General features: G+C 33.2%; 1 protein-coding gene, 1 long non-coding RNA gene and 1 pseudogene across 3 annotated transcripts; all 3 read left to right on the top strand.

The window, feature by feature from the left end:
* The first annotated feature begins 3098 nt into the window (after positions 1–3098).
* On the top strand, positions 3099–5935 carry LOC109803908 (tropinone reductase homolog At5g06060). The gene is made up of 5 exons (XM_083072728.1): positions 3099–3258; positions 3381–3588; positions 4737–4953; positions 5039–5151; positions 5685–5935. The coding sequence occupies exons 1-5, from the start codon at positions 3167–3169 to the stop codon at positions 5853–5855; spliced, it is 801 nt and encodes a 266-aa protein (XP_082928854.1). The 5' UTR covers positions 3099–3166; the 3' UTR covers positions 5856–5935.
* Positions 5936–13992: 8057 nt separating this feature from the next.
* Positions 13993–25431, top strand: LOC109803695 (tropinone reductase homolog; annotated as a pseudogene). The gene is made up of 5 exons (XR_014433257.1): positions 13993–14300; positions 14391–14513; positions 22094–22310; positions 22410–22523; positions 25161–25431. The product of XR_014433257.1 is annotated as a tropinone reductase homolog (transcript).
* Positions 17655–20601, top strand: LOC145956895 (uncharacterized). Its single transcript, XR_014433258.1, has 2 exons — positions 17655–19067; positions 20404–20601. It is a non-coding gene; the product is annotated as an uncharacterized LOC145956895 (long non-coding RNA).
* Positions 25432–25768: the final 337 nt, after the last annotated feature.

Consider the following 25768-nt stretch of genomic DNA (forward strand, 5'->3'; position numbering starts at 1 on the left):
TGATATGACATGTGTATATGTTCATATGAGGATGATATTGATCATGATGATGGATTGACCATGTATGATGTATGATGCATTATTGCATGTGATGCCTTATGGCATGTGTCTAGCCTAGGACTTGAGGAGAGAGAAAATGTTTTCGAGTTGGAAGAGCTCACATAGAGTCTCTTGAGAGTGGAGCTTGGATAGGCCACTGGTTTAGGTGAGTCTCCTCTAAGTCCTTAGCTAGTGTTTGAGCGGGGTATGAGGTCGAGAGTTATTCCCTTAACCAAGTACTGGGGAAGGTGCGTGGTTCCTTGTGGATAGTCGATGGGCGAACTCCACAAGTGACTTTGTAATGCATGTCAAGGTCATGGTAAGCCTGTATCCAGCTGTAACGATGGAACCAGACTTCCAAGTGTGTAAGTGACATCATCCGAGTAAACCTGAGTGAGGATTTATATCTTGTATAGTTGTGACCGAGCGGGCGCATTGAGAGTGAAAAGGTTGGGGTGGTTTCGGTAGGATTGGGATGTTACTTATACTGCTCTGTTTATAGGGAGATCTCCTAGGTGTATGCGTGACAACGCATTAGATGATTGATATGCATTAATATTTGTCATGAGTTGCTATTATTCGATGACTTCTAGTATGATGAAGTGTGTGGTGTTGACTTCATGTTTGATGAATTGATGACTGATTGAGATGGGAGCCCCTTTGGGACTTGATTGGATGAATGTGTAGTATGGATTTTTATTCTGTACTTGTATGGTTGCTTATTGAACTCTAGCTTACCCTTCTGTTTCCATGTGGATGGACTGTGATGACCATATTGTGTATGGGAGCAGGTCAGGGTTAGGTTGGAGCTGGTTACGATGTCCACTGTGAGATGGGGAGATTTGTTCCAGTGTTACAATTACCATTTGGGGGACTGTTTGTTTGTGCTTGACTGCACTAAGATAGTATTATTTTGGATGACTGTATATGCATAGTTTGATATTTTGTACATAAATACTTATAATTTCATTCATATGTATATTCTGTTATCCAGCTTAATATTTTTATTTTAGTTCACTAGTTTGTTAGCGCGATTTCACTAAGTGTAGGGATCACGGCGAGTTGTTACATCAATAACTTTATATTAAATCTGAATTTTTTAAAATTTATTATTAGATTGAAAGTTCCTTACTCCTAGATCATATATATATTTATATTAATCCACCATCTCATTCTTATAAAATAAAATTAACATAATATATTCATTTAAAAATATACTAAAATATGAAAATTTTGATTATTTTTGAATTGTTATTCAATTTTAACAAAACTTGATATAAACATGCAAGATGGTATGAAATCATAATTCAATAATTTGATTAATAAAATTCATATTTAATATAAAATTATTAAATGATATAATATAATTGATAAAAAATATACTAGTGTTATTTAAATTCACACACACACACACACACATATATATATATATATATATATATATATATATATATATATATATATATATATATATATATTAAAAAGTGTAAGAATCAACATTATAATAATATATGGTATATTGAATAAGATTTAGTAGATGTATAATAATAACGTAGAAAAGACCCCTCCATTTGGAATATAATTATCTTCTGATTGGTGAATAAAATAAAAGAAATGGTCCACCACAAGTCCACAACCGACCAATTTCTAACAAAGACGGCAATAGCAACAAATTGATATTACTTTTTGTTTTTCAGTTTGTTCAACAATAGCTTATGACGTATTACCTGTTATTTGCGAACTCTTTCTGTGCATAACTTGTTATTGATGGATTAGAAAAATCGGGAAGACAGGAAAAAAATGGACATAAAACAAAGACTTTTTTCATTACACAACATTCATATTTAATTTGAAACCATATTTTTCTTTTAATATTTTTAATCATATTATCGGTATAAAATATTTATATATCTTTTTGATAATTACTCATAACCGATTATTTTTTACTGGAATATCTCATTTTAATTATATTTTTTTATTCAAAAAATTTGAATATAGAATGTTGCTTAAAAATACCGGGTATAATTTTATTTGGACAAATATCTTATATATATATAAGATAGAGGGGAAAAAAGATAAGAGGTGGTTGGGCTTTGCTACATCTGATTCATACAAACCTTACCACTTCAAACACTCGATACCCGTTTAAACTAAACCATGCACACACCAAGGGAATTAGATTAGCCCAATGGCCCACATTCTTTACAACACAAAGCAACATGTGATTTTTTTAAAATTGTTCTTGCCAGTAAAATCACTCTTGTTCACTTAGTATAACATAAGAACAATGATTAACATGAAAAAATCACTCTTGATGAAAAAAAAAATCACTCTTATTTAAGAATGGGAATTAAGATGAAATAGGTTAATTAAGATACAAATAATTAATTTTATCTTATTTAATGATACAATTTTTAAAACTCTATTCGTTTAATTGAAATTTTATTTCTAATAACTCTTTTTTATTCTTAAAATCAAATTCTAATAAATGAAAATTTTTAAGAAAATGAAATTAACAAAATTAAATAATATCAACTAAGCAATAAATCGTTGGTAATGGATATGATTCTGTTAAATAAACTTTAGATTTGAGTTTTGTGGGTAAAAAAATATAATTGAAACGGAAGACTTTACTAATTATAAAAAATATTATTAATATTAATAATTAGCCATAGGTATATATATTAATGTTATCAAAAAGCAAAACTTAAAGTGTGATATTAACATAAAATTATTTATAATAATAATAATAATAAATTTAGACGACTAAAAATAATTTTAATTACAATTTTATTTTATTCTTACTTAATGACTTGAAATTATTAATAATTAAGAAATAATATTTTAAAGAATATTGTAGAAAAATTACTAAAAAATAACTAATATACTGTAAAAAAAATATGGAAAAAGTTTGGGACCATGGTCTCTCTGGACTCCAAACTCCAATAATTTAAATTGTACTACCAGCTGTCCTCACTTATTTGGTGATAAGATCAAAAGAATTTAGAACCACAAAACAATGTCTTGGCGAGACTTACGAGGGTATATATAGTAACAGACATAACTATGTTGTGTACTGCATTTACTTTTTTATGAAGTTTAATTTTCTTCTTCAGCAACAAAATTAATGGCTTCTGAAACAAAGTTGAACGTAAAGGATAAAAGATGGTCACTGCATGGCATGACTGCTCTAGTCACAGGAGGCACAAGAGGCATTGGGTTGTTGATAATTAATTAATCTTATCTCTACTTATTAATTAGTGCATGGCCTTATATATTATTTTTCCTTTATTTACATCAATTAATTTCTCATTTTTGTTTCTTTCCTGGAAAATTATTAGGCATGCCATTGTGGAAGAGTTAGCAGAATTTGGTGCTGCTGTTCATATATGTTCACGTAACCAAGATGATATCGATAAATGTTTGGAAGAGTGGAAAAACAAGGGATTTAATGTTACAGGTTCAGTATGTGATGTATTATACCGTGACCAACGTCAAAGACTAATGGAAACTGTTGCCTCCATCTTTCATCGAAAGCTCAATATTCTAGTAAGATTCAAGAACGCAACCATTTTTTTTTTCCTCTCACCAATTTAAGTTACTAATGCTTTGTTTGGTAGAGAAAAAATGAGTAAGAAATAGAATGAAAAAAGTGAAAGTAAGTGAAAATAAGTGATGTTATTTAGTTGAAAAGAAATAGAATGAAGAAAAATTAAAAGGTGATGGATCTCACATTTTTATTTATTTATTTTTCACATATTATTTATTTATTTATTTTAATTAAATAACTAGATTTTTATTTTCTCCACTTTTTATTTTTTTCTATCCTATTTCTCACTTATTTCTTTCCTTTTTTATCAAACACAACTCAAGGAAAGTTTCTAAAACTAACAAAAAAAAGGACATTCCGTCTTATATGATGGTTTCTTTTAATAATTATATTAAGGATATAATAAGAAATTATATACATTAAATAGGATAATTCCGGAAAAAGTTTTTATATTTATGACAGTTAATATTATAGTTATTTTTTAGTAGTTTATTAATGGTAAATATGTAAAACAGTTGTGTACACACACAAAAAAAATTCTTTTATTATCTATACAGGCAAACAGGATAGTTGGATTTATGAAGCTTGAGTGTGTCTTATTTTCGAAAATCAAAGCCAGAGTTTAGATTATTTATTTGAAAAGAATCTCTTTTTATATAAGTCAGTTTAACTTTTCTTTTTGAAAGGCCACGGTTTATAAAAACTTGCCTTGATCAGAAAGTTTATTTCAAAATTTACATATAATAAAATATTAAACATACATCTGGGTTAATTAGCTTGAATTTAAACATAAGTTAGCATTCTTTAAACCCTTAAATAAACTGAAAATGTAAGATATTGTATAACATGGGTTAATTAGCTTTTTTATTTCTTCTGCTATTTTGCATATAACTAATGCAGCGGTTTTAGTATCCAAAACAAAAATGCAGGGCATCTACTATTTTTACAAGTAGACCTTTTTTTTTTTATGAGTATACAAGTAGATATTTGAAAATGTGAGTCAATTTAGCCAAACTTCAACTAATTACAAAGAATCAATTCCCTACGCTATGTGCATTTTTTAAAGATAAACCTATGTCTGAAATTAATCTGATCGTACATCCAAAATATGATTCATTTTCTGATCCATGTTTTCATAAATTGTTAGGTGAACAATGCAGCGACAAATATAACAAAGAAAATAGTAGATTTCGGTGCAGAAGATGTATCAACCATAATAGGAACCAATTTTGAATCTGTTTATCATTTGAGTCAACTTGCACACCCACTTCTTAAAGAATCTGGCTACGGACGCATAGTATTTATTTCCTCCATTGCAGGGTTAAGAGCTTTTCCCGGTCTATCTGTTTATGCAGCCTCTAAAGGTATATTAATTCTTTCTTTTCTACTTTTCTTCATAATATTCCATCATTGTGAATCAAATAACTCACAATATATAATTTTATTCAGGAGCCATGAATCAATTCACCAAGAACGTAGCAATGGAGTGGGCAAAGGATAATATTCGTGCAAATGTTGTAGCGCCTGGACCGGTTAAGACTGAACTCTTGCAAGCTTTCGTGGTATGCAGTGAGTTTAGTGTAGCCATATCAAGTTTATTAACATTGTTTCTGTGGATATTGATTTGCATGGAGGACCTCAATATTATTTAAGATATCAAATAGAGATTGATAATATAGAAAATATGTTTCTATTGGTCACGTGCCATATGATATCACCCCCTTCCCTAATTAAAATTAAGACAAAACTTTGAATTTTGGATTGTGTACGCACTATTTGAGTTTGAGAGGTGATGTTAGAAAACATCGAAATAATAAAGTGGAAACCTATGTTACTATTTATTCTAGTAAATTTCTTTATTTAATGGAACATCAAATTAAATGTTCAACAAAATCAATGTTACTATTTTATTGATATATTCATCCCTTGTAATTTAAACTTGATATTTAATGGAACATCAACAGGGTAGTAATTAAATGCTAAGCTTTGTGTAACATGTAAAAATGGCCTGAGGGGTGCAGTTATTGTAATCTAAGATGTGTTACTATTATGTTAGCAATTAGTCATGTATTCATAGCAATTACTCTTCTTACAGAATTCTGGAGCTGAAGCGGATGAGACTGTGACTGCAGTTTTGTCTAGAATACCTGTTGGTCGCATGGGAGAGCCCAAAGAGATATCATCGTTAGTTGCTTTTCTTTGTCTTCCAGCTTCATCTTACATTACTGGACAAATTATATGTGCAGATGGTGGCTACACATCTTAAATTGTAATATTTAAGGATTTCACAATTAAGAATGAACCACTTTGCTGAATGAACTCGTCTTCGTTCATGTTTCCTATTAACATCATTGGTTGAGCCATTTCCCATTTATCTTGTTATATATGTTCATAATAAGCTTTGTCTAATGTCTTCTATAGTTAAGTCCAGTGAATTTTTGCCCCCATGAATTGAGCACATATTTATCTAATGACCATAAATATGATGATGTTTATAATATTTTTATTTTCTTTTGGTTCAGGGTAGGAATTAATCATATTATTATTAGTCAAGATCATTTATTTATCTTTTACAGGTGTGTAAAAAATTTGATTGTTAACTTTAGCAATACAGAAACCGCAGTTCTATTTCTTAGATAATTTAACAATACATAAGGACAACCAGGTTCTTGTTTTTGTTGATTTATTTTGCTCAAATACAATTCTCACGATATTTTAAAGTTGATAATTAATGATTAATTTATATTTATAAATAATTTTTATTAACTAAATATTATTTTAAAATCGCAAAAAATAATTCTAAAAGCATAGTTCTATTTTTATATTTTAAGGTAGATCTTATAACAATTGAATCAAGAATAATGATTATTAACATGTTTTTTGTTTTACAACATTAACTTCATTTTCTTTTTATACCGATGATAATATCTTCATCATTTTTTATTTCATCTGCATAAAATCCTAACTTTTTGAACCATTTTGTTATTTTTTCTTCTTCTAATTATATGTGATTTTATCAACTAATTGATACATATTTCTTATTTGTTATATATTGATCAACTTCTCTTGATCTAATAATCTAGACTGCAACAGTCATTTGAATTAATACATCGTGTTCTAGAATTTGAGTAAAACATGCATCTTGCCTTCATTGTCGAAACCTATTCAAATAGTCGTTGATTGGTTAATTAAATTATTCTAATATTAATGAAGTTCATCAAACTAATCTTGATTTTTCCGAATTGCCCATATTGCTGTCTGATTCACTCCAAGTTCGAATCAAATATAGGTGGCAATTTAAGTTATAAACCAAGTAATTTTTTTTTTTGTCAAAAATACATCGTGGAAAAATATTTAATATTCAAAATCGAGATCTCTGCATTCTATTTGATATTAGGTTATATACTCAATAATGGATTCTCCAACTTCATTAGTAGATTTTCTAAAAAAATTCAACCCATTGTTAATTTTATTTTATTTTTTAGAATAAAAGATAATGATACAAAGTACTGTAACGACCCGCCATGGTCTCTACACTTAGTAGAATCGCACTACAACTAGTTAATTAAGAGAATATTAAACTAGATAACTCATACATACACGCATAGATATAAGGATCAAAATAACTAAGTTTCTGTATACAAAATAAAACACCATATATGTACAGTCATCCCAAAATATTCCCTAGTGCCGGTCAAGCACAGACAAAAACCGTTACCCAAAATGGTAACTCTAACACGAGGCTCAAACTCCCCGTCTCGTAGCGGTCACCTCTACTCCAAGCTATCCCTGACATGCTCCCATACCAAGTATGATCATTGCAGTCCCACCACAAGGAAACAGAAGGGTAAGCTAGAGTTCAAAAATCAATCATACAAGTATAAAATAAAATCTACACTACACATGCATCCCAATCAATCATCCATTCATCAACCATGAAGTCAAACACCATACATTTCATCATCATGACAATCATGCAATACATACAACTCATGACAGATATCAATGCATATCAATCATCTAATGCGTCGTCACGCATACACCTAGGAGATCTCCATAACAATAGAGCTGTATAAGTGACATTCCATCCTACCGAAACCACCCCAACCGTTTTCACGCCCAATGCGCCCGCTCGATCACATCTAAACAGGATATAATCCTTACTCGGGTTTACTCGGATGATATCACTTACACAATTGGAAGTCTAGATCCACCATCAGGTATAGCACAGCTGGGTACGGGCTTACCACGACCTTGGCATGCATAACCAAGTCAATTGTAGAGTTCGCCCACCGACTATCCGCAAGGATCCACACACCTTCCCGAGTACTTGGTTAAGGGAATAACCCTCGACCTCATACCCCGCTCCAACACTAGCTAAGGACTTAGAGAAGACTCACCCAACCCAGTGGCCTACCTGAGCACCACTCCCAAATCCAGTGACCTATCTGAGCACCACTCTCATATATCAGTGGCCTATCCAAGCACCACTCTTAAGAGACTCTATGTGAGCTCTTTCAGTTCGAAAATATTTTTCCTCTCCTCAAGTCCTAGGCTAGACTCATGCCATAAGGCATCACATGCAATCATGCATCATACGTCATACATGGTCTGCCCACCATCATGATCAATAATTATACACATGTCATAAGACATCACATGCAATAATGCATCATACATCATTCATGGTCTACCACCATTATGATCAATAAACATACCCATATGAACATATACACATGTCATATCATATTCAACCATTCATACATATCATCACAAAGCATACATATGAATCATACCTAACCATACATCATATATCATACATACATGATCTAAAACTTCGACTTTAAACATGCATAAACATCAATTTAAATCAATTATTTATAAATATAATCACGCATAGCGCAGGCAGCTCGCGCCTGGCCTAACACCAACCCAAGAGCTCTAAGCTCTTCCACGCCTGGCCTAACACCAACCCAAGAGCTCTAAGCTCTTCCACGCCTGGTGCGCTCAACCTGCGCCCGGCCTAATCCCAGTCAGAGTGTTCAAAAACTCTCATCCACACCAACAAATCCAGCCACATGCAAACATAAAAACACAATGCATAGGCTCCATACAACTTAAATAAACTTAGATCTCACATGCGTCCAACTTATGCATCAAAATCATCAAAATACTCCTTTTTCTCAAAATCCAAAAAAATGAGATTTTCTTCAATCCATCTATGGATTCTTAACATTCATACATCAATTAAGTTTCTAAACTCACATGCAACCTAACAACAAACATTCTAGCTTCCCTCACTTGAAGATTGGCTTAGATAGCCAAAAATTGACAAGAAGTAGAATTCCCCTTCATAGCTCAACCCGGAACTTTAATCTACCCAAAGCAAGCTTTCTAATATGAATTTCAAGAAAAGAAAGAAGGCATTAGTGATCTAGAGGAGAAAATGAATCATACAGAGAAATTTGGGAGAGAAAGGAGCTCACAGACCTAGAGACTTTCTCTCTAAAACTTCTCTCTAAAAACTCACATTCTCCTCACTGCCCACAACCCCTATTTATAGACATTCGGGAGTGGCTAGAACGGCCTGTACCGAATCCGAAACGACTCATTCTGCACCCCTTCTTCATGTGCAAAAATCACATGCAGAACGACCCGTTCTAAACTCAGAACGGCCCGTTCTGGAACTCATCTAGAACGGCCCGTTCTCCATCCAGAACAGCCCGTATTCCCTTCTAGAACGGCCCGTTCTCCATCCAAAACGGCCCGTTCTCCAACCAGAATGGCCTGTTCTCAACTACGACTTACAGGTCAATTTAATAGCTTGGAACGGCCCGTTCCAAATTGGCAACGGCCCGTTCTGGGCTACTAAATCACCTATATTTTTTTATATAACCTACTACATTACAATACCTCCCAACAAATAAGAATTTTCATCCCCGAAAATAGGCTTACCTGAAAAGAGGAATGGATACTATTCTTTGAACTGAGTCTCTCTACTTCCCAGGTTGCCTCACCAGTAGCTGCATCCCAAAGAATCTTCACCAAGCTGATGGACTTGCCACAAAGCTCCTTCAACTTGTGATCAATCACAGCTACCGGTCTCTTCTCACAGGTCAAGTTCTCTCTAACTTGCACCTCATTCATCTCTATCACGTGACTCGGGTCTCTGATGTACTTCCTCAACTATGAAACGTGAAACACATCATGCAGGTTGGACAAAACCGAAGGTAATGCCAACTGATAAGCTACTAGACCTACACGACGAAGGATCTGGTAAGGACCAATGAATCTCGGTGTGAGCTTCTTAGCCTTTACTGCCCTTCCCACACCAATAGTGGGTGTCACCCTGAGAAACACGTATTCTCCCTCCTCAAACTCTAGAGGTCTCCTCCTTCTATCAGCATAGGACTTTTGTCGACTTTGAGTAGCCCTCAACCTCTCCTGAGTCTGTCTCACCATCTCAGTAGTCTGAAGAACTAACTCTGGACCAACAACTACTGACTCACCCTTCTGATACTAGCATAATGGAGTCCTACACCTCCTGCCATACAAAGCCTCAAAAGGTGCCATGCCAATACTCGAGTGATAACTGTTATTGTAGGTAAACTCTACCAATGGCAACACCTCCTCCCAGCTACCCAGATGATCCAACACACAAGCTCTCAAAAGATCCTCCAGTGACTGAATTGTCCTCTTCGACTGACCATCTGTCTGTGAATGATAAGCAGAACTTAACTTCAACCTCGTCCCTAACACCTGATGTAGAGTCTACCAAAACCTAGAAGTAAACCTTGGATCTCTGTCAGAAATAATACTGGAAGGCACTCCATGCAACCGTACTATCTCTCTAATATAAAATTGTGCAAGCCTCTCCAAGGACCACCTCTTGTTGACAAGAAGAAAGTGCGCACACTTTGTCAACCTATCAACAATCATCCAGATAGAGTCACTGTTCCTAGCTGTCCTAGGCAACCCAACCACAAAGTCTATAGTAACACTATCCCACTTCCACTTAGGAATCTCCATCAACTGCAAAACCCCTCCAGGCCTCTGATGCTCAATTTTTGCCTTTTGACAAGTTAGACAAGCTGCCACAAACTCTGCTATCTCTCTCTTCATACCAGGCCACCAAAAACTTTTCTTGATGTCCTGATACATCTTAGTCATACCAGGATGTATGCTAAGACGACTCATGTGTCCCTCCTCTAGAACAACTCTCCTCAACTCTGAATCACAAGGCAAACAAATCCGACCTCTGAATCTCAGAATTCCATCTGTACCAAGCTCAAAACCAGTTGCCCTCTCAGTATCAAGCAATCCCAAAATCCTCAACAACTCTGGGTCCTGTAACTGTTTAGTTCCCACCTGTTTCAAGAACTCATTAGTTATGGTGATCATACCACAACTAATGTGATCCTGAACAACCTCCACCTCTAGTCTCAAATCTCTGAACTGCTCAATCAACTCTAACTCCCTAATCATCATAGCCGGCATGTGAATGGATTTCCTACTCAATGCATCTGCTACCATATTCGCCTTCCCAGGATGATACATCAACTGGAAATCGAAGTCCTTTAGAAATTTCATCCACGTCCTCTGCGTCATATTCAGCTCCTTTTGATCAAACAAGTATTTCAAACTCTTGTGATCACTGAATACACTAAATCTCCCACCATACAGATCGTGTCTCCATGACTTCAAGGCAAAAACCACGGCTGCAAGCTCCAAATCATGAGTAGTATAATTCCTTTCATGTTTCTTAAGTTGCCTCGAAGCGTATGTCACTACTCTCCCTCCCTTCATCAACATACAACCTAACCCTTGGTGAGAAGCATCACAGAACACATCAAAATGTTCACCAGTGTCAAGTAACACCAAAACTGGAGAAATAGTCAACCGTCTCTTTAACTCCTGAAAACTCTGCTCATAAGCGTCCGTCCAAACAAAAGGCTGATCCTTTCGAGTCAGTTGAGTCAAAGGCATTACTATTCGAGAAAAACTCTCAATGAATCTCCGATAGTAACCCGCCAATCCAACAAAACTCCTAATCTCCGTAGCAGTCCTCGGACGCTCCCACTGAATCACAGCCTCCACCTTGGCTGGATCTACTACAATCCCCTCTGCCGATATCACATGCTCCAAAAATTTCACCTCGGAAAACCAAAACTCACACTTGGACAGTTTGGCATACAACTGTCTCTCCCTCAACACCTCCAAAATCGATCTCAAATGCTCACGATGATCCTCCAATGATCTAGAATACACCAAAATATCATCAATCAAGACCACCACAAATCTGTCCAAGAACGGTCTAAAAATCCTGTTCATGTAATCCATGAACACCGTTGGAGCATTAGTGACACCGAAAGGCATCACTACATACTCATAGTGACCATACCTAGTCCTGAAAGCAATCTTTGGTATGTCACTCTCCTTCACCCTAATCTGGTGGTATCCGGATCTCAAATCAATCTTTGAAAACACTAAAGCTCCCCTCAGCTGATCCATCAAATCATCAATCCTCGAAAGTGGATACTTATTCTTTATCGTTAACTTATTCAAATGAGAGACGTGTGTTTCTCATTTGACATATTGGGGACCATGACCATCTTTACGATTTTAAACCTATTAGGGTTCTTATTAACTCCTAACGGGCCAAATATGATTTCCACTTATTTTGGGCCCATATCAGTTTTTCCTGTTGACAGTCTAAAGGCTCCTAAAATTATATCACTTTTATTGAGCTCAACTAAATGTAAATAACTAATATAAATACTACAAATAATATATATAGCCCACAATAATTATTAGAAATAAAATTTCTATTAACATAAATTCATTTTCTTTTTTATACTCACGATAATATCTTCATCATTTTTTTTACTTCATCCGCATGAAATCCTAACTTTTTGAACCATTTTGTTATTTTTTTTCTTCTTCTAATTATACGTGATTTTATCAACTAATTGTGACATATTTATTATTTGTTATATTGATTTAGGATTTAGGGTTTAATAATCTAGACTACCAACAGTCATTTGAATTAATATATGGTGTTCTAGAATTTGAGTAAAGCACGCATCTTGCTTTCATTGTCAAAAGCTATTCAAATAGTCATTGATTGGCTAATTAATATATGGTGTTCTAGAATTTGAGTAAAGCACGCATCTTGCCTTCATTGTCAAAACCTATTCAAATAGTGATTGATTGGTTAATTAAATGATATTCTACTCCTTTCGTTTTTTATTTATAGTCGTTTAAGATTTTGCACGAAACTTAAGAAAATAATTAATATTTAAGTTTTCAAAAATGTTTATTACTTACTTTCCTATTCTATCCTCTATTTTTTTTTTGTAGTATTTCATTGGAAATATATTGCCCTTTTAAATGCAACATTAATTTCTCATAGGTGGTTAGAGAAAAAATAGATAAATATTAGAAATAAATAGACACATTGTTATACATTAATTATTAACGGTAAAAATGAGAAAAAAAATTAATAAGTCATTGATTTTAATAAAATGACAATGAAAAAAATGACAAATTCTGACAAACGACTATGAATAAAAAACGGAAGGAATAATATTAATGAAGTTCATCAAACTAATCTTGATTTTTCCGAATTGCTCATATTGCTGTCTGATTCACTCCAAGTACGAATCAAATATAGGTGGCAATTAAAGTTATAAACCAAGTCTTTTTATTTTTTGTCAAAAATACATCTTGGAAAATATTTAATATATAAAATCAAGATCTCTGCATTCTATTTGATATTAGGTTATATGCTCAACAATGGATTCTCCAACTTCATTAGTAGATTTTCTAAAAAATTTCAACCCGTTGTTAATTCCATTTTTTTTAGATTAAAAGATAATGATACAAAGTACGATCTATTAATATAACCAACTATTTGTTGTTGTTGTGTTTTTTTTTTAATATTCGCACTAAGTTTAAATGTATATACCTCAACTCTAACACTAATTCTAATAATTCTAATGTAACCAACTAAATCCATTACTATTCAATACATGTTTAATTAACTGTCAGCTATATTTTAATTTGATGATACACACATATACATATACTCTGCAAAACAAACCACATCTTTTAAATTATTTAGAATTTAAAATTTTAATTAATTATTACACGATAATTCAATTTTTACAAAAGTTGTTAATATTACAATACAATACTCCAACAATGAGCTGAGCCCAACAATTTTCATCCTCAACCACAACACTTGTAGTACATTTATCCGAGTAGGAAATGATCACATGTTTGAAAAGATTATTAATGTATGTATTGATTTTCCAAAATTCTCACCTACCACCACAAAATCTGTGGTTGAAATTAATTTGTATCTTTTCTCTCTTTTACCCACACCTTATCGCATATCGTTATAGCTAGATTTTCCTATTTTAGAAACAGACTCTCTTCCGGACCTGAGAACCACAAAAACATTAGCAATTATTTTCAGAAACTGCAAAAAGACAGAAAAAAGAAAATAATGTTTGGCCTCTAAGATTAGTGTCGATATTATTTGAACCATTTTCATGAATAAAGAAAAAAAACCACTATTTATTGTTTGAAGGATCCAGCTATCTGGTAATAGAAAAATGACAGAAACAAAGTTGAGTTGCTTCAAAGACGAAAAATGGTCACTTCATGGCATGACAGCTCTAGTAACAGGAGGCACCAGAGGCATAGGGTTACTTCTATAATACTAGTCTCATATGTCTTTTATTAAGTTAATTCCTCTATATATCTAATGTTTATTTTTTATTCCATTGTGAATTAGGCAGAAGAGTTAGCAGAATTTGGGGCAGCAGTCCATATATGCGCACGTAATCGACAAGATATTGACAAGTGTTTAGAAGAATGGAAAGGCAAAGGATTTCGCATGTCAGGGTCTACATGTGATGTATTATCTCCTGACCAACGTGAAAATTTGATGAAAAATGTTGCTTCAATCTTTCATGGAAAGCTCAACATTTGGTAACATCCTCTTTAAAGCCAAAAAAAAAAAAAAGGAAGAAAATGATTGAATAATCCTTTTATTAATCACAATATGTGCTATATTTAATACAACCCTCTACTCTCCTATATATACAATGAAGGTCAGCTCAAAACATAATTAACAGAAGAAAACAGAAAATAACTAATCCTAATAGAATATAACTAATTATACAATTAGCTAATAGTTGTTGTCATATATTAGTAACTAACATAGCTACTGTCATCTATTATTTTTATTCTCCAATACCCCTCACAAGTTGGAGAGTAGATATTTAAAACTCACAGCTTGGTAAATATAGGTCAGTATGTTGCTCTTTGCTACTAATAGCGAGAAGGTGGAAAAGTTTAGCCTGAAGTTTCTTCTTGACCAAATGGAAGCCAATGTTCAGATGTTTGATTCTTTCATATATAAAATATTTCATTAGCTGCAATATGTTTGGTCGAAGCACTATCACAATAGAAGAGTGCTGGTTGAATGTAGGAAACTCCAAGATCATCCAATAGGTAATTAAGTCAGCCATTATAATTCACAAACAATAGAACCTAAAGCTCGGTATTCAATCTCGAAAGAGGATCTTGAAATGGTAGGTTGCTTTTTGAATTTTTATGAAACTAAAGAATTGCCTAGATAGATGCAGTAACTTGTAATAGATTCCAAGAATCTAGGCATGTGACCCAATCTGAGTCACTAAAGCCCTTCAACTATAAAATAGAATTGCTAGGATAAAATATGCCTTGTCTTGGAGAACCCTTCATGTATTTGAGGACACGAATACAAGCCTTGTAGTGCAACTCAGTTGGATTGCTCCTAAATTGATTGAGTTGTTGAACAACAAAGCTGATATCTGGTCTAGTATTGGTAAGGTAGAGTGATCTCCCAACTAGCTTTTTGTATCTAGCAACATCTGAAGGTGGACTGTCATCATGAGCTAGTCTAGTAGTCTTGATCGTAGGTGTAAGGACTGGTTTAGCTGCAAGCAAACCAAAGTCAGAAATTAAATCTAAAGTGTATTTTCTTTGAGATATAGTAAGACCTGAATGTGATCTTGCCACTTCAAGACCAAGGAAGTATTTGAGACTACCAAGGTCCTTAATCTTAAAGTTGTTGTCAAGACTTTGTTTGACAGAAGCAATTTCGTTGCAACATGTCCTACCAATATTAGATCATCAACATAAACTAGAATGATAATTGACTTAGAACTGAATTTCTTAATAAAAGAAGAATGATCATAACAAGATTGTCTATATCCAAGATTAAAAAGAAAGTAGAGAGTTTAGCAAACCGTTGTCTACTAGCTTGTTTCAAGCCATAGAGATGGATTTGTGTAGTTCACAAACCAATGTAGAATCTGAATCAGTAAGTACTTGTGGAAATTCCATGTAAACTTACTCAATTAAATCACCATGCAAAAAGGCATTATTGATGTTAAGTTGGTGAAGAAACCAATTCTTAGTAGAATCAAGAGCAAGAAGTGGTCTGACAATAGTCAATTTAGCTACAGGAGCAAAGGTGTCAAAGTAATCCAATCCTTTAGTTTGGTTGTATCCTTTGGCCACTAATTTGGCCTTATATTTGTAAATCCATTTGGATCCAATAACAGACTTTCCCATGGGTAGAGAGGTTAAAGACCAAGTTTTATTCATTTTGAGTGCAACAAGTTCATCTTGCATTGCGTTAATCCAATAAGGAGATTGAGTAACTTGTTGATAGTTTTTAGGCTCAAGTTCGTTAGTAATGGATTGACTGAATTTCAAAAAAATTTAGGATTCAGAGAGTGATAAGAAAACAAAAGATAAGGGGTACCTTATATTGTTAGAATCATGAGTTTCCATGTTTTGTAAAAAAAATGGCAGTGATAATCAGTCATATAAGTTGGTGCTTGTCTATGTTTGATTGATCTTCAAAGGTCAACATTTGGAGGTGCAGGAGAACTAAGCTCACTTGAGTGATTTGTGATATAACAGAAACAGGCTGAGTATCCATATTGTCAAAAACTTCACCCTCCATAGGATAATTGTTGGGTAGATTAACATCAATTGGCAGGAAATCAAAGTTCTCACTTACCTAAGGATCAATCTTCTTATTAATGTGAGAAATCTTGTGGAAAGGAAATATATTTTCATAGAAAATCACATTCTTGGAAAGAAGAATTTCTCCAATGGTTAAGTCTAGAGCAATGTAACCTTTTGTACCAACTTTAATTCCTAGATAGGCACACTTCCTAGCTCTAGGATCTAATTTGCTTCTATGTTGGGTAAATGTAGAAACAAAACACAAACTGCCAAAGACTTTCAGATCAAGATAAAGAAGGATTTTTTCATTAAGAATTTCAAAGGGTGATTTACCTTTCAACATAGTAGTGGGTAATTTATTTATTAGATGTATATCATGAAGAACAACATATGACCAGTAAACATTAGGCAAATTGGAGTGAAAAAATAAAGACCTAGCCACATTTAGAATGTTCTTGTGTTTCCTTTCAACGACATTTTGTTGTGGTGTTTCCACACAAGATGGTTGATGTATAATCCCTTGACTATTGTAAAATTCTAACATACAAAACTCAATGTCATTATCAAACCTTATAGTTTTAACCTTCCTTTTGTATTGAGTAGATATTAAGGAGATAAAATTTTGGATAAGGGTCCTAGTTTCAGATTTGACGTTCATAAGGAAAACCCAAGTATTTCTACTGAAATCATCTGCTACAGTTAAAAAATATTTGTGACCATGGGTGGAACTAACAAAAAGGGGACTCGAAATGTCCATATGTATCAAATCAAAAATGGAAGTAGAAGAGTTAATACTAGTAGGAAAATATAACTTGCATTGCTTTGCCAAATGGAAATAGTCACAGACATGTTTGTGATCATGCTTAACATATGGAAATTGCCTTTTTATTTGATGTAAAATAGAATCAGATGGATGGCCTAAGCTATAGTGCCACAAATCAAAATTGGAATCATTCACATTGTTGTCAATGGGAATTCTAGTAGAATTAACTATTTTAATCTTTGAAAATTTGTTCCTTTGAAGAATATACAGATTTCATTGAAGATCAGCTAGACCAGTCACGAATGTGTTGTTGCGACCCTGGATATAACAACATAACTTGTCAAAGATAACTTTACAATTGAAGGATTTAACAATTTTACTAATATAATGTTATAGTTGAATTCAGGGATGTATAAAACATCTTGTAAAGAAAATTTGTCAGAGAAAATAACTGTTCCAAAAATTTGTGTTTGAGTAATGAATCCATTTGGTAATTTAATTCTTATAGGTTGAATGGTGTTATATGAATCATAGCAAGAAAGTGAGTTGGATACATGGTCTGTGGCACCACTGTCCAGTATCATGTATCCAAACATTGTTAGGTAATTTTTGCTCCTTTTGAGTAGATAAGATATTACTTGGATGTTGTTCGAGATTGTGTATGGCATGAGCCTTTCCATTCACATTTGATCCTTTGAGTATCTCCATAAGTTGGTTATATTGCTCAGATGTAATGGTATTACTTACCTCAGTGTGTTCCTTTTCAATATTCTTATGATTATTGTTTTCAATACTATTAGATGAGGTAGAGGAATTTGAGATGTGGGAGTTTACAATTGATGTTTGTCCTTTAGTTTTGAACTTGAAATTTGGAGGAAATCCATGTTTGAAATAACAAGTATCCAATGTGTGATTTTCATTCCCATAAAAGGTGCATATTCTTTGTGGTTGGTTGTTGAAATTTCTTTGATTAGACCTTCCTTTATCTCTTTCGAATAAGGATCCACTTCTTCCTCCAAAGGTTGGCTTGTTGTTTGATATGCTTTCCACCAGATTGGTTGTAACACCCCATTTTTCTTATTTCGATTTTATTTTATTTTAAGGGTATTTTGGTAATTTTATAAAGGTGATAGGGGTGATTTAGTAGCTTGGAACGGGCTGTTCCGGAATTGGAACGGGCCGTTCCAAACTACCAAAAAGCATGTGATTTAGTAGCTCGGAACGGGCCGTTCCAAACTACCAAGTTGTGTGTGAGTTAATAGCCCAGAACGGGCCGTTCTCAAGATGGAACGGGCCGTTCCGGACTATTAAATATGCCATTAACCCTAATTGGGAACGGGCTTGGAACGGGGCGTGACCGTTGTGGGTAATTAATGCACACCAGAACGGGCCGTTCTGGTTTTGGAACGGGCCGTTCTGGATGTGATTTTTGGCCACGTTTTAATGGTCCGGAACGGGCCGTTCCGGATTTGGAACGGGCCGTTCCGGATTTGGAACGGGCCGTTCCGGCGTAAAAAGCCTATAAATAGAGTTGTTTGCCACTCCCAAAAAGCACACCTCTCATTTCTGATTTCTTTTCTTCTGCTTTCTCTCTTCTTTCCTCTACTTTCTGCTTCAGACCGAGGGGAACCCAACGAGGGAGATCAACCAAATCTAGTCTAGATTCAGCTTCTACATATCCAGGTACGGGGGAAAAGGGGATTATTTATATGTGGAGTTGCATGAGGGAATTGGGTAGAAGAAGATCACTTAGGATTATGAGTAATTTTACAATTATTTCTGTTTGAAGAATTATTGGCATTATTTGATTATGTATATATTTAGGACAATAAAGATATAATTTGTTTGTAAAAATGATGCTCTAGGAGAGAGAACGAAATTATAGAAAAGTGTCTGTAGGGTAGGTTTTGGAAAAATTGGATTATTCCTGTTTGAGGAATTAATTATATCATTAGATTCGGTATGTGTTGAGGATTATAAATATGCTAATAATTTGTAAAAATGATGCTCTAGGAGAGAGAACGAAATTATAGAAAAGTTCCTGTAGGTTAGGTTTTGGAAAATTTGGATTATTTCTGTTTGAGGAATTAATTATACCATTAGATTCGGTACGTGTTGAGGATTATAAATATGCGAATAATTTGTAAGAATGATGATCTGTGAGAGAGAACGAAATTGTAGAAAAGTGCCTGTGAACTAGGTTTTGGAACAATTAGGGGTTTTACTGTGCTGAAATTATATTAAATTACTAATTCTATTAATTATTTTATTAATGTTCTTGTTATATTATTTTATAAGAATTGATGATCGAGATATGAATTGCTTGAGGGATTTGTAAACTCTTATTTTGTTAGACTTATCTGTTGAGTATGTGATATGAAATTGTGTATGTTATATGGAATTGTGATATGAGATGAGATGTTGTATGGAAATGATTAAGAATATGATTGCGATGTGTTTCCTCACACTAATGACTAGGGATGACACGGCCCCTGGGTAAGTGGTGCTACAGGGAGGGCGTGACCCTAGCATGGTGTGGGATGACTAAGACAGTTAACACACACCACTTATGTTGATTATGGCAGCCCTGACATAGGGTTAATTGCAAGAGATTGTGTGGATTGTGATGTGATTGTGGTTCCTCACATCAATGACTAGGGATGGCATGGCCCCTGGGTAAGTGATGCTACAGGGAGGGCGTGACCCTAGCATGGTGTGGGATGAGTGAAGCAATTAACCTGTATCACTTATGTCAGTTGTGGCGTGGTCTTGACATAGTGTTAATTGTAAGATTTATGTGGATTGTGATGGATTGATGTAATTGTGAATTGAGATATGAAGATGAGAAATGATTGATTAATTATGATATATATATATATATATATATATATATATATGAATGCTGATAAATATTTTATTAAGCAAACGAGTTTTGATAAGATTACATTTGTGGTGTGTTTGTATGTACTTTACATATGATTGTTTTCTTTTCTCACCGTACGATTTGTGGATGTTTTAGGTGAGAAAGATCCAGCTTCGAGTGGCATCTAGAATGCCAACAGTGGAATTGCGGGATGCTCTGATAGTGTGACATCGGGGAAAGGATTTTTAGAATATAGGTTTTATATGGATTTGGAATTGTAAATGTTATTTTTGAAAATAATTTGAAAACTATTGCATTTCATTTTTATTATTATTGAAGGATAATTTTTAAGATTCTCATGTGAACCCTTTTACCGAAATTGAAAAATATATTTATAAGTTTTTATTATTACAATATATATATGTTGGGGTAGTAAGGGTGTCACATTGGTCTCTTGATGCAAGGTCCCTAAAACTTACCTTTCTTGTTGCAAAACAAGATAGAAAACTTTGTTAATGTCAGGTAAAGGGTCCATCATTAATACCTGGGATCTTACAGTGTTGTATGAGTCATTTAGATCCTTGAGGAAGCAGATGACATATTCAATATCCTTGTAATTTCTCACACTTTTCACGAGCTCACAGGTGCATTTTACAATGTAGGAACAAGTTGGGACAGGCCTAAGAATTTATAACTCCTCCAATAGAATCTTTAAATTTGTATGGTAGATGAAAATGATTTTTTCTCTTTGTTTGATAGAGTGAATTTTTTGTAGGAGATCAGACATCTTGAAATGGTCTCCTTTCGAAAATTTGTCTTTTAAATCCTTCCATAAATTTTCTACATTGTTAATATATACCATATGCTTTGTGCAATCTGCAAAGAAAATAGATCGAGTTATCTAAGAAATGACCATAGTGTTGCACCTTAACCAAGCATCATGCAAGAAGTCATCGCCTGGTGGTTCCTTGATCGTTCCATCTACAAATTTGTATTTGTTCCTTGATTGAAGCCCTCTCTTCATCGATCGGCTCCAAGAATGATAGTTTGGACCATCAAAAATAGGAGAAACAGTAAGGGTGTTGGTATTTTCACCCAAATGAAGATAATAGGGGTTGTTGGGATTTTGTGACTCATCTCCTTTATAGATGTTGTTTTGTTTTAGAAAACCTTCTCCTTCATCCATGTTGGATCAGAGTATGGCACGATAGAGCTCTCCTTGAGATTGCTCTTGATACCATAAAGCGAAAAGAAAAAGAAAGAGAGCCCAAAACAGAATTAACAAAAGAAAACAAAAAATAACTAATCTTAACAAAATACAACTAATACAATCAGCTAATAGCTGCTGCCATATATTAGTAACTAACATAGCTACTGTCATCTATTATTTTTATTCTCCAATACTCTTATTAAGTTAAATCTAAAAAGGAATTTTACATTAGTTTAATTTTACAAATCAACTTTGTAGTAAGGTGATTCATGGGTGTGTTTGTTTTAAAGAATTAGTTTGAATGTATTCACTTTTTTTTTTCTTTTAAAAAATGATTTTGAAAAGATAGGTGGATTTTCGAAACATACAGTACACTATAACATAACTTCATTTGAGAAGCAACAAAATGTTGCGCACCTTTCTACACTACAGAATTATGTGTTGAAAGTTGAGTCTGTAACTTAAAGACAACAAAGCATAATGGTAACAAGGGAAAATCATTTCAGATATGTTACTCGAATTATTTATGCAAAAAAATTTCAATTTATTAAACTCTCAACATTAGCCTTAATTGTACATGATATATGATTTCCTCTTCTTTTCTTTTCCGTTGACTTGGTAAATGTTTTTATTTAGATAAACAATGCTGGAACAACTACACCAAAGAACATAGTAGATTATACCGCAGAAGATGTAACGAAAATAATGGGAACAAATTTTGTGTCGAGTTACCACTTGTGTCAACTAGCACATCCACTTCTAAAAGCGTCTGGAAATGGGAGCATAGTATTCATATCCTCCATTGCAGGTGTCAAAGCCTTTCCTTTTAGTTCTGTTTATGCATCTTCTAAAGGTATGTTTCCCTATCTTTATATTTAATTAATTACTAGAAGGCAACGAAATAAATAAGAGTTTGCAGAAGGTAGTCACTTTGCTTATAAATTTTATTCAGGAGCCATGAATCAATTCACCAAAAAACGTAGCATTAGAATGGGCAAAGGATAATATTCGTGCAAATGCAGTGGCACCTGGACCTATTAAGACCTTACTTCTGGATTCAACCGTGGTATGTGTGCTTTGTTAAAGCTTATACATTCTGAGGCATATCAGGGTAGATTTAATAACTCATCTTTTATATATATATATATATATATATATATATATGAGAATGGATCCATTTACTTTAGGAATAAATTTAAATAGACTTATTCCGTTCAATAACTCATAATTTATATTAAATTTAAACAATTCAACCGTTGAATTTAAAGTTCTTAATGCATAGATCAAGTCTGTAAATTTTTTAAAAAATTTGAAAATTATTTGAAACTTCATTTCATTAATTCAAATTAACGGATAATCATAAAAATTATTTTATATATTAATTAAATTAATAAAACTAAGTGATGGAACTAGGTGAGGAGATTGATGTTCCTCCACTTTGCTCCATGCTTAGGACCGAAGATGCTTTTGAGGTTATGACTCCAAAGACTCTTTGAAGCTCCTTGAAGTGTTCTTCAATGGAAGAGAAGCCTTGAAGTGGTTCGGTTACTCCTTAGCTTGGGGTAGAAGCTTAAGGAACCAAGGAAGGTTGGAGAACCTTTGGAGAGAACTTAGGAGAGAAAGTTCTCTTCGGTTTTGAGGAAGACTCTTGAGAGAGAAATCTGAAGTTTATTTCTCATATATGTCAAAAGTGAGTACAAAAAATCAAATATATAGGGGAAGGTAGCTTGTAGGAGAAGCTAACCTTAACCATGGTTCACTAGGAACCATGGTAGGGTTAGTTAAACTCCCACGGTTTAGCTAGCTTGTAGGAGAAGCTAATCCTTGACCATGGTTCACTTAAGAACCATGGTAAGGTAAGCTAACCTTACTTGAGTTTAGAAGCTTGCAAGACAAGCTTCAAAACTCAAGAAGGTTTACTTAAGAAATTCGGCCAAAGAGAAAGAATGAGCTAGGCGGCCCATGGTTCAAAATGCTCCATGAATTAATTTGAAAATATTTGATTTGGTTTAGTTAGGTTCATCATATGATGATGAAACCTAGCTAAATCAAATCTATGAAAAATTAGGAGCAAAATGAGTCCAATATGCAAAATTTTGCCTAGGCCCAACTCAGGCCCAATTTCTAAGCACACCCTCAAGCATTGCTAAATGTCACCCCCTTTTCCTTATTGAAAAAATACAAAATGAAAGTATCAACTAGGGAGGTTAAATGGAGTTAAACTCTCCAAGTAGTCCACCTTAAAATCAATATACAAACACTAGAAAAAGCAAGTAAAGTGCCTCACAAATACAAAGGCAAAAATAACCTATACAAAAGACTATGTACAAAATATATGAAAAAGGTCTTTAAGATCATCCCATTCCTCTTGGTTCTTTTAAGGTATCACCTCTTGGATTCCTTGGCCTGGGCCATAGTCTATCACTAAGTATCAAATGATTTTCAAAGTTTTTAAAAATTTGTAGATTTGATTTATACATCAAGAACTTTTAATTCAACGATTAAATCGTTAAAATTTGATGTAGAACATGAGTTATTGAACAAAGTAAGTTTATTAGACTTACTCCTAGAGTAAGCGGATCCCTCCTCTCTCTCTCTCTCTCTCTCTCTCTCTCTCTCTCTCTCTCTCTCTCTCTCTCTCTCTCTCTCTCTCTCTCTCTCTCTCTCTCTCTCTCTCTCTCTCTCTCTCTCTCTCTATATATATATATATATATATATATATATATATATATATATATATATATATATGAGATTCATTTACTCCATAAATAATATTACCTAGAATTATTTCGTTCAATAACTCATCTCGTAAATCAAATTTCAAAGATTCAACATTTGAATTTATAGTTTTTAATGTATAGAATAAATATATAATTTTTAAAAAAAATTGAACATCATTTAAAACTTCGTTTTATTAATTCAAATTGATATAATCATAAAAATATTTTATACATTTATTTGAATTAATGAAACAAAATATCAACTAGTTTTCAAATTTTTTAAAAATTTATTTATTCATTAAGAACTTTAAATTCAACAGTTGGATCATTAAAATTTGATGTAGAACATAAATTATTAAATAGAATAAGTCTCAACGGATGAATTATTGAAATTTGATGCGAAACATGAGTTATTGAGTAAAGTTAGTACAGATAAAGTTACTCCTAGAGTAAGTGAATCCCTCCTTAAGAATAAAATCTTATAAACTTACTCAATCAAATAACTCAAAATTTACATCAAATTCTAATAATTCAACTGTTTCATTACAAATTTTTAATGCATAGATGAAATCTATAAATTTTTTAAAAAAATTTAAATCATTTAATTCTTTGTTTTATAAATTCAAATTAACGGATAACTATAATTTTATTTTTTATAATAATATAACAACAATTAGTGCGAAACTTTTTTATCCCCTCATCTTATAAATTCACTTAAAAAAATTCTAAGGATGAAAAGAAAAATAACCTTATGAATATCATCACATGACAACCACGTAAACAGAAAATGTTCTACGATGCTAACATGTAATTTTGTTAGCCGCAACAATATTGATTAACGAAAAATATACTTTAGTCAATCTTCTATGTTCATGTGCATACTCTTAGATATATGAGTTTTGAACTAACTACACTCTGCAAAACCTAGGTTATTAAAATTCAACACACATGCTTAAAATCTCTACGTATTGTTCTTGTTACAGAAAAGTGGTGAAGAAGGGGATAAAGTGGTCGAGGCCTTGGTGTCTCAAACACCGGTTGGTCGTCTTGGAGAAACGAAGGACATATCTCCACTTGTTGCTTTTCTTTGCCTTCCAGCGGCTTCATACATCACTGGACAGATTATATCTGCAGATGGGGGTTACGTAATTTAGTTATTCCAAAATGAATTATAATATAAATGTCCTAAACACAACATCTGGATCAACATTGTCGGAAGCAAACTAATGATTTTTAGTAGTTGTTACATTTCAAGTAAGTACTATTTGTTTTTTTTTTTTATTCACTTGAATCATCTTTAAAAGGTAATCTTATTGTCGCGGTCGAACATTGAATGTGGGTAATTGTTTTAGAAAAACATTGTTTGTATTTTTAAATTTTTTTGAAATTCAATTGTAGAATTTTAGTCTGTGAAAGTTTTTAACTATTTTGATTTCTCTGATATGAAAATGTATCACTTTTAGCCTTTAAAGTGGTTTACAGATTACTTAAGAAAAAAGTAGTTATAAAGTGTTATTTAAATCACTTTGAGAAATAAAAGTAGTGTATTTTCAATTTAGAATAAAAAGTTTAAAGAGACTAAAATTGCACT

The sequence above is a fragment of the Cajanus cajan genome, chromosome 4 (assembly GCF_000230855.2).
Source record: "Cajanus cajan strain Asha chromosome 4, NIPB_CcT2T_4, whole genome shotgun sequence".
Classification (NCBI taxonomy): Eukaryota; Viridiplantae; Streptophyta; class Magnoliopsida; order Fabales; family Fabaceae; genus Cajanus; species Cajanus cajan.